General features: G+C 35.3%; 1 protein-coding gene across 23 annotated transcripts in view; it reads left to right on the forward strand.

The window, feature by feature from the left end:
* LOC126767665 (phosphatidylinositol-binding clathrin assembly protein LAP) overlaps positions 1 to 7,321 on the forward strand; it is a 73,888-nt gene extending 66,567 nt beyond the window's left edge. For 14 of the 23 annotated variants that reach the window (XM_050485159.1, XM_050485171.1, XM_050485175.1 and 11 more), the window contains 2 exons: positions 713 to 805; positions 3,644 to 7,321. In XM_050485159.1, the coding sequence (XP_050341116.1) occupies positions 713 to 805; positions 3,644 to 3,850 (300 nt within the window). In that variant the 3' untranslated portion in view covers positions 3,851 to 7,321. The remainder of the gene's footprint in view (positions 1 to 712; positions 806 to 3,643) is intronic. The other 9 variants (XM_050485166.1, XM_050485176.1, XM_050485178.1 and 6 more) reach the window with 3 other exon arrangements.
* The last annotated feature ends 2,762 nt before the right edge of the window (positions 7,322 to 10,083 follow it).

Consider the following 10,083-nt stretch of genomic DNA (forward strand, 5'->3'; position numbering starts at 1 on the left):
ATTTGCTAAGAGAACCAATTTTCGCTAATTGCTTTGAGAACTTGTTTTTTTTTTATCAAATTTTCCTTATCATCTATATGTTTATACATTTGTATATTATCTCCTTTTTTAATTTGACTAATTTAATTTTGTAATTTATAATTTTGTTAATTTATGATTTTTTCTCTTTTATCTTCTCTTTACATATGAATACCACCACCCTATACTACCCCCACTCATACGCTGCGTTCATTCGTTTAACTACATGCACACGAATAATACTCTCGTTCACGCGAAACTCCCGCTCTTGCCAACAAACATACATACATAACCACATATATGCAATAACAAATAATACAAAATTCACATTAAATAATTATATATACTCCTTCTTACTATTGCAAATCGAAAAAATATATAAAAAAAAATAAAATAAAAACTTATTTCAAATGATTAAACATTTCATATTATATTCTCTTAATTTTTCTCTGTTCATTGCATTCGTTTTCAATAAATAAAATAAAAAAATTAACTGCTTTAATTAAATCAATTTCAAACAATTGATTTCCATTTGCCATTCATTGCCGATATTTCTCGTGCGATTTTCACGAATACTCGACACGAATGAATCTCTGTGTGTGTATGTACCTTGTTCACTCGTACCACCTTTACTACCACAACCACCACCACCACTACCACCACTACTACTACTACTACTACCGTGTTAACTTAGGCACATGGCATGACAGTAAGTCCTGCGCCTATCACAATCCAAAACCATCAGTATATACACGCTAGTTATCCTGTTATACCAAATTATATGCAGGTAAGCTGTCTTTTATGTTTTTCATTTGTTTTATATTGCTCCTAATTTAATTGCATTATTTACATTTTTTATTTTGTTTTTATTTTAATCGTTTTATTCGTTCTGTTTATTGCCCATTTGCGTTTAATTTCCACTACTTAACGATTCGACTAAACCTCCTACTCCTCCGATTGCAATTTATGTAACCTTAAGCTTGGTAGTTAGTTTGTTGGTCCCTAACGGCATTTCATAAAGTCAAATAGCGCGTTTGAAAGCATGTCTCCTTAACTATATAACCTTAACACTATCTATATTTTCATGACCCCCTAACAAACCGTATAGTTTTTGAATAGCAGTGCTTAATTTTTTCATTATTCTTACTTACATTTTAAGAAACAGTTCAAATATGCAGTTGAAGTGAAAATTCCTAAATAAAATTGACAATGTAAAGGTCTCGCAACCCTTTGCGTTACTTTGACTCAGTTTATCGAACCTGCAAAGCGGTTTTGTGAAAAGAATTTCAACTTAACCTAAAATTACTTACCGTACAAAAAGCTGACGTGCTCAAGCATGATAAAGATCAGTTTTCGACACCCTACGGCATAAACGACGAACTGTCAAACTGTCGTATGTAATTGTAGAAAAAAGGTCCATTTCGTTCGTGACCTTAAAAGCTAACGCGTTTTCCTGTCAAAGTTAAAGGGGTTTTCAATAAGAGCGCTACAAAAGGTTGGGATATCAATGAAATTCTTTATTCCTGTGAAAGTATATTCGATGCCATTATGTATGGAACTCGATTTCTTTTGGCCACCACGGGCACACTTGCAGAAGTCCAGACGCTGAACCCAATTTTCGAGGGTTTTCAAGCATAAATCGTCGTACTGCTGCAATTTCAAGTTCAATATTTGTACGAAGTTCATCAATCGTCGCTGGCTTGTTGGCATAGACCATAGACTTAACGTAGCCACACAGGAAATAGTCTAACGGCGTCAAATCGCACGACCAAGGTGGCCAATTGAGTGTGTTATTTCGTAAGATAACACGTTCACCAAACTTGGTTTTCAATAGATGTTGGAACCACGTATTGTCCAAGTCCATATCATCCAATTCGGGCCAAAAATATTCAGTTATCATTGAGCGTTAGCGATTCTCATTCACAGTAACGTGCCGGTCTTGATCATCATGGAAGAAGTACGACCCAATGACGCCGCCAACCCATAAACCGCACCAAACCAAATTTTTCCGGTATGCAATGGTGACTTATGGGGTACGTGTGGATCACTGAAGATGATTTTTCGATGAAAATGCGTATAATTTTCAAGTTGTTGTTCAGCCCAATTCACGAACATACGACGATTCTGGTGGTCAAACGGCTTCAGTTCTTGCATCAACTTTATCTTGTAAGGATGTAGGCCAAGATTTTTTTTACAAAATTCGCCACAACGCCGTCACAGAGATGTCCAACGCTTGAGAACAACGTGTGAGAGACTGATTTGGGCTTGCGGCAGCATTATTCTCGACACTACGGGCACTTCTTTGTTTCAGTGGCACGGGCACATTTTGTAATGCCTGTGTGCTCAAATTTTTCCGCTAGACGCTCAATTGTTGATCTGAAAGGACGATTATGACGACCTTAAACTAGACTTTGCGCCCTTAGACTAATTTATTCGTTCTGACTCCGAATTTCGGTAGTAAATTTGACTAATTTTTACGCGTTGTTGGATCGTATATCTTTCCATGATGAAATGCAAACCTTTCTGAAGAGAAATGTCAAAAGAGCGGGAAATAATATAGCGTCGTTGCTGTCCCTATCGGTCTACTTTGCGGCGTCACTATTGAAAAACCCGTTAATTTACTGGGTTATACCCAACTTGTTTACCATTTTGTTTACCGTTATTTAACGAGCGTTAAGCAATTTTTTCTATAAAAATATGCCTATTATACCCGTAGATTCAAGTTTTGGATAGCAAAATCTCACATTTGCTACATATTATGTCATATTTGCTCATATTCTTCTGAAATATTACAGTAATTAAATAAATAACTGTAAAGCTTATAAGTACGCTTAACTCAAGCATTGAAGCTGAAGGAGTAATTTGTTGAAGTATTCAAACATAAACTTTAGGTTTTCTGCGTATATCCTTATATATCTTTTGTGCTTCTGGAAATTATTTTTTTCATTTTCTTATTTGTATTTTTTTCTTTTTTCCCCGCTACTTTTAATTGATTAATGCCATTATTTGAAACTTTGTTCTCATATTACTTTGAAAGAATTCATTTCGATTAGCGAACATTAGTTACGTAAAAGTATCGGAATTACTTATACTACTACTACTAACCAACCACCCTGTAATCACCTAAATAATCAGTAATCAATAATTTTGCATAGATACAGTTATTTGCAGTATTTAACATTTTCATTGATATTTCTTTCTATTTAATTAGTCGCAAAACTACGTCTCTCTCTCTTTTAACCTCTCTCCCACTTTCTTTACCGCTTATTTTCACTAATTCGTTCTGATTTGAGACCATTTTTGAGTTTAGTTTGATCTGTGACTTTCTTGCCTCATCTGAAGGCAAACTATTTGAACGTAGCTCTCTGACAGTGTTGCCCTTTTTGTGTACGAGAAAACGAAATGGATTATTCTCTACAAAATGCATGTTTCCTTTCGATTCTCCCTTTAGTAAAACTTTCAATAATTACTGCATGGAAATATTTTAATATTTTTGCTAATAAAATGTTTCAATTTTATTTTCTTCATCACTCGACAACAACTCGGAACGCACACACCGTTTGCTGTGTATCTGCGCGCGTTGCCAACTAACTGTGTGCGGTGGTCATGCGTGTGTGTTGTTTAGCAGGGAATGCCGGTGATGGGCCAACCTATGATGGGCCAAGCCCCTTTGACTGGCGTACAGCCGACGATGGCGCCAATGATGGCAGCGGCGCCGCAAGCGCTGCACAGTAGTGCGATAACAATGCAACCGCAATCGATCCATCACCAACCGCAACAACACAATGGCAGTAATAAGGGAGCGCCACCGGATCCATTCGGCGTATTATAAGTTGGCTAAACCGATCGGCCGGACATGAGCAACACTAACAACACAACTACGAATAAGCGCAGCAGAGCTGCTGCATAGACGTGTGTGGCGCCATCCAACAACACTAACAACACTTCGTATAATCAAACCACATCTAAACCGATGGCAGGGGGGTATGCAAAAGAAAAGAAAAAAAAAAAAAAAACAAAACAAAGATTGCTAAAATGGCTAGCAAAAAGCGCTGGCAAGCGGAAGGGGGCGTGGCCGTTAATTGGGGGTGCGTAGATAGCTTAGCTGTGGTAGAAAATGTTGATGCCTTCCATTTGAAAGGGGACCGGGTGCGTGTAGAGCAAGTTGTGCATGTCATTCATAAGAAAACATAATAAAAAGTATAATAATAATAACAAAAAACACGTTTGAAATTATAAATTAAATACAATTGAATACTATTATGATTATATTATATTATATTATATACAATTAAATGCAAGCAAACATCAAGAGAAAACAAAATGTAATGAAGCAGCGTTAAAATTAGTAAATAAACAAAGAGCATACCATAAAATACATTATTGTATTGTACTATTTCTTATAAATATAATTATTCTATTGTATTATGTAACTGCAAATACCATTACCAATCACAAAGAGCGTTCATTGAAATGCGTAAATTAGCAAAAACAACAAAACCAACAAAGAGTTATACAAAATAAACGACAAATATATATATAAATTAAACGCAGCATACTTACTATTATTATATATATGTATACATAGTATATGAAAGAGATATTCGTATCTAACTATATAAACATACACAGATGTATATGAGTAATGCAAAAACTTCTATAAATTAGTGATGTAAGTGACACTCAAAGCTGGCACGCTAATGTTAAATTACCCCAAAAAAACACATAAAAGTTATATACAGAGAAGCATACGCAAAGTAGTTCAAAACAACAAAAAAAAAAGAAAAAAAGAATGATGTGTTATAAGTAAAAGATACTAAAGGTATTTGTTGTAGTTTGTATAATGTAAAGTTGGCGTCAAATATATGTATATGTATCTAAAAGCGTTAATTTATAAATGATATAACACGCGAAAGTAGCAGCAAAGCGAAAAATAAACGCAGCAGCAAATATAGCGCAGAACAAAGCAAAACCAATTATATTGTCCCGTTGAATATATGCAGATTACATTTGTATGTATGTGTATACATAAATTATGTGTGTAAATATATATAAATATATATTTGTAAAAAATGCAGCAACCGAAAGTTCAAGTTGATAAGCTAAAGAGAAACGCTATAATAATTACTGTTGCTAAGTGCAGTGTACTAATCATAAGCATATACCATTATACTTACATACATACATATATAAATTTTTTTCCATTTTGCATGCAAGCAAATGACCACACTGCATGCGACATATTTTCTTTGCACACAACAGTTTTTTGTTTTTTTGTTTTTTTCTTCAAAATAATTCAAATCAAAATAATTGTAATGCTGAAGCGCCTGCAACGAATTTAACTTTTGCAAAATTCAATTTCGGACAGCATGCAGCTTTTTCAATGTGCTTGGATTTCTATAAATCGTATTGTAATGCAATTATGACAAAAAATCGTTGAGCAGCGCTGATTTTGACGGTTAAATTACGCAATGGTTTTATGTGCTTTTTACAACTCCGCTGAATATATTCAGTATACAAGTTTAGAAAGCTCTTTTATGCTGAATTTATTCAGAAGCGTTGAAGAAAGCTGAGATAAAATGACGCATTAATTTAAGTTTGGCAACATAAAATCTCGTATGCGTTTTTTGACTTACAACATTTACTTACAAATTGCGCAAACAAAAATCCACAGTGTTTGTTCTGAAGTTTGTGATCATCATGTCAGAATTTCTTCGATACTTGCGCTCATCGTGAGTTCAAGCGGTTGCAAAATGAAAATACATGTATGTGAACGAGATTAAGTATGCTGACTAAGTAACTCTGCTTTCTTTTCTTGTCTTTAATTAATAAGTGTCAGTCAGGCTAACTCAAAATTACTTGTTGACTACTTCCGGCACATAAAGTTTAATATTAATGACATATAATCAATTGTGAGCTGACAAATGTGCTTGATTTGCAAGCCAGTTGTGTGTATAACGTCAGCTAAAATGCAAAATAACATAACAGCACTTTTCATAAGTTTACAGGCGTAGGAAAAACGGTGTAATATAAGCCACTCATATTGAAACAAAATTTTGTTTTGGTTATAAAATGGTTATATATTGGTTATATAATAGTTACGTATTGGTTATATAACAGTTATGTATTGGTTATGTATTGGTTATATAATGGTTATATCTGACAGCGGCAGTTGAACATTTTATGCAACATATATGTAATATGATGTAGTGCATTGTAAGCAATAAAAAACTCAATTTCGATACTCTGATGTTACGTTATTTTGCATTTTAGGTGACGATATGTAAAATAAACTGTTTACTTAAATACTTAAATTAGCTTTGTTTGCTGAACGACTGCACAGCAAATCTGTTTGGCGTAAAAATTTGTTGTTCATTAAGTATTTTGTCGACTCTAAGTAGACTTCTATGTATGTACCTTACTACTTCAGGATTTTGTGCCTAAATTATATCGCTGCTTTAGATACTTTTTTTAAATCACACATCATACTTGTGCCTGACTGTTCATCTTCGCTGATGTGTCTGCATTCTATTGTCTGCGTTCGAGCCTGTTAATAATTGTGTCTAGCGCATAGTAGATTTCTAAACAATAATAAATAATATACTTAATCATTTCTGTTCTCAAAAAAAACGCATTCCAAATTAATAACAAAAAAAAAAAAACATTGAGAGAAAACGTGCTTAAAACTTCGTCTGTTTGGTATTAAAAATAAATAAATTATATTATATAAATTTTATAAATTAAAAAAAAAATTAGTTAAATATTTTTTATTACGTCAAGTTTTAATCACCATAATTTTGCAATTTTTTGTATGCTTATGTCAACGTTTTCAAAAATATTTGTAAAATATTTGGCGCTAAAAACTGTAGTTGCTCTTTGAAAAAGTTCTAAAATGTGTGATTTTTCCCCTTTTAAATACAATTTTTTTTAGTATTTCAAATAATTAGTAGCACTGTGCAAATGACGCAGCACATACTAGTGAGTAATGCGTATATTTAAATGTTAAAATTTATTTCTAGTTTATAAATAATATTCGCAGGTATGCTATGTAATTATGTTAAATATTATTATGTATCTGTATGTAAATTTGCAAATTTTGATGTAAATACAACAGAAAAACAAAACTCTTTACAATTCTATTTGAGAAGTGAGTCGTGGCAGTTGTAGAGAACGATAATTTATATTACCATAAACGACCAATACCAATAATTCTGAACTGTTTTGTGTAAGTTAATTGATAATAACGAATCGTAGCTTATGATTGTAATGATGATGATAATAAAAATAAACAACAACAAACGTACGTTCACTATACTTCTACAATTGCTGTGTGGAATTAATTTGGCGACCCTGGTAAAAGAGTAATTGACTGTGAAAGAGTCTGTCGCTGCTTATCCGATCATTTTGCTGTTTATTTTGCTTTGAAAACTTGTTCGCATACGAAAATAAATCCTATCGTAGACACCGCTTATGCGGTGATAGCCTAGTTTACAGCGCGCCAGTTGTTTCTTCTTTTTGCAATGTGGCGCCAATTGGAGATTCCATGTGTGGCCAGATCCTTCTCCACCTGGTCCGTTCAACGGAGTGGAGGTCTGCCTCTTCCTCTGCTTCCATCGGCGGATACTGAATCGAAAACCTTCAAAGCTGCATTAATTTCTTTCACCCAGACAACATGACCTAGCAAGAGTAGCCGCTGTCTTTTGATTCGCTGAAATATCTCAATGTCATCGTATATCTCATACAGCTCATCGTTCCATCGAATGCGATATTCGCCATTGCCAATGCGACTTTCCCCCAAATTCCGCAGAACCTTTCTCCCGAAAACTCGTAACGCTGACTCATCAGAAGTTGTCACCGCCCCTGCCTCTACACTATATAGCTGGACTGGAGTAATGAGTGACTTATAGAGTTTGCTCTTTTTTCGTTCGAGAGAGAACTTTCCTTCTCAAATGCTTTCTTAGTCCGAAGTTGCACCTGGTGTTAATGCTGATTCCAAGATAGACGAAATTATCTACGACTTCGAAGTTATAACTGTCAACAGTGAGAGTGACCACTGTTTGTTTGATGTTAGGAGATATTTCGTCTTGTCCTCGTTCACTGCCAGACCCATTTGCTTTGCTTCATTATCTAGTCTGGAAAAAGCGGAACTAACGGCGCGGGTGTTGAGGCCAATGGGACAGCTCGAATTATTTTCTCCTAGAGTAGATTGGAGAAGTCGCACGAAAGGGAGTCGCCTTATCTGAAACTACGTTTGGTATGGATGGTATTGGTTGTTGAACGTCAGTTTGCACTGCCGTTTTGCGAGGATAACAAATTCAGACATCGCGGCATTGAGGCAGATCCGTTTCGTGCTGTGAAAAGTAGCTTTAAAATCGACGAAGAGGTAGTGTGTATCGATTTTCTTTTCACGGGTCTTTTTCAAGATTTGGAGCATGGTGAATATCTGGTCGGTTGTTGATTTGCCAGGTCTAAAGCCACATTGATAAGATCCAATTAGTATGTTGACGGTGGTCTTTAATCTTTTACACAGTAAGCTCGATAAAACTTTATATGCGATGTTGAGTAGGCTTATCCCACGGAATTTTACAAAGAAGCTGATATATGGCTCTTTATCAATTCTTCGCCGCCGTATTTGAACTGCTCGGTCGGTAATAATCGATCGGGGAATCGGGTTCACCATCTCTTGGTGTTATGCTTTCACTGCCATTCAGCAGGCTGGAAAAGTGTTTCGTCCATAATTTTAGTATGCTCTGAGCATCAGTCACTAGAACATCTCTGGGGGTTGCACAAGAGTATGCTCCGGTCTTGAAGCCTTCTGTTAGTCGCGGTCGGCTAGCTTGTCAAGCTCTTCATACTCACGCATTTCGGTCTCTTTCTGTTTTTGTTTGCTGATACGTCCCGCTTCCCTCTTCAACTCTCGGTATCTATCCCATCCCGCATGTGTTGTGGTTTTTTGTATTTTTCGAAAACCAATGGTTTCGGCTGCAGCTGTACGAAAGGAGCTTAAAATGCCGTCCCACAGTTCCCTTATACCGAGTTGCTGATGAGTGCTCCCAGAGAACAAAAGAAAATCATTCGGCTGCCTGATGTGATTGCAGCTTCTCGACATCGAACCTTCCTTATGTTTGTTGGCGTGCGTTTTGCTGCACAGAGGCGGGTGCGTATCTTGGCTGCAACAACATAGTGGTCCGAGTCAATGTTACGATCTCGGAGCGGACGTACGTCTAACACCCTGGAGACGTGTCTTCAGTTTATCATAACATGATCGATCTGGTTGGTGGCTTTTCGATCAGTAATTTGATCAGCTTGATGAATTTTTCTATGCTGGAATCTAGTACAACAGATAGCCATATTGGTTATACCCTTTACTGTATTTATATTTGATTTCAAGCAAAATGAAAAAAAAAATAATATTGAATTTAAACATCTTCATGTTAAAAAGAAAACAAAATTTGTGCATATGCATGTTTTTCACGCGTTCACTACTAGTATCTTGCGCATAGCTGTAAGTAAACGTTTGTATTTGAGTGTAGCAGAGAAAAAATACTATTGCCTACTTTTAGGCACTTCATCTTTAAAGCGAAAAATGCATAGCAATCAATAATTTAGCGGGAAATAGGTTAAGAGTAGTTAAGCTGGCTGAAGTTTTTAAAACTCTTTGAGATTTCTTGCTCAAATTTCGTGGACGGATAGTTGTTACGTAAGCGGGGCAAGAATAATGATAAATACTTTATATATAATATTCCACTAAGTGCACTAGAAAAAAAAATTGAAAATGGGAAACACAATGGCAACAAGTAAGGAAGAGCTAAGTTCGGGTGAAACGAAACATTTTATAATCTTGATCAGAGCCAGCAAAATACCTTCAGTTGTAGGTGTAGGAAATGAAAATGCAGCGAAAGAGTTCAACTTCATTGTTCGACGAAATCGTGAATTGATCACAATCAAAACGAAAAATGTTCTTAAATCATGCTCAATCGATTTTATCTACTTTAGCCAATACCATATACTATTAATATGCTACCTCCTAAATAAATGTTCTGTGGGTTTCATTAAGATACCAAA

This window comes from Bactrocera neohumeralis, chromosome 2 (assembly GCF_024586455.1).
Source record: "Bactrocera neohumeralis isolate Rockhampton chromosome 2, APGP_CSIRO_Bneo_wtdbg2-racon-allhic-juicebox.fasta_v2, whole genome shotgun sequence".
Lineage (NCBI taxonomy): Eukaryota > Metazoa > Arthropoda > Insecta > Diptera > Tephritidae > Bactrocera > Bactrocera neohumeralis.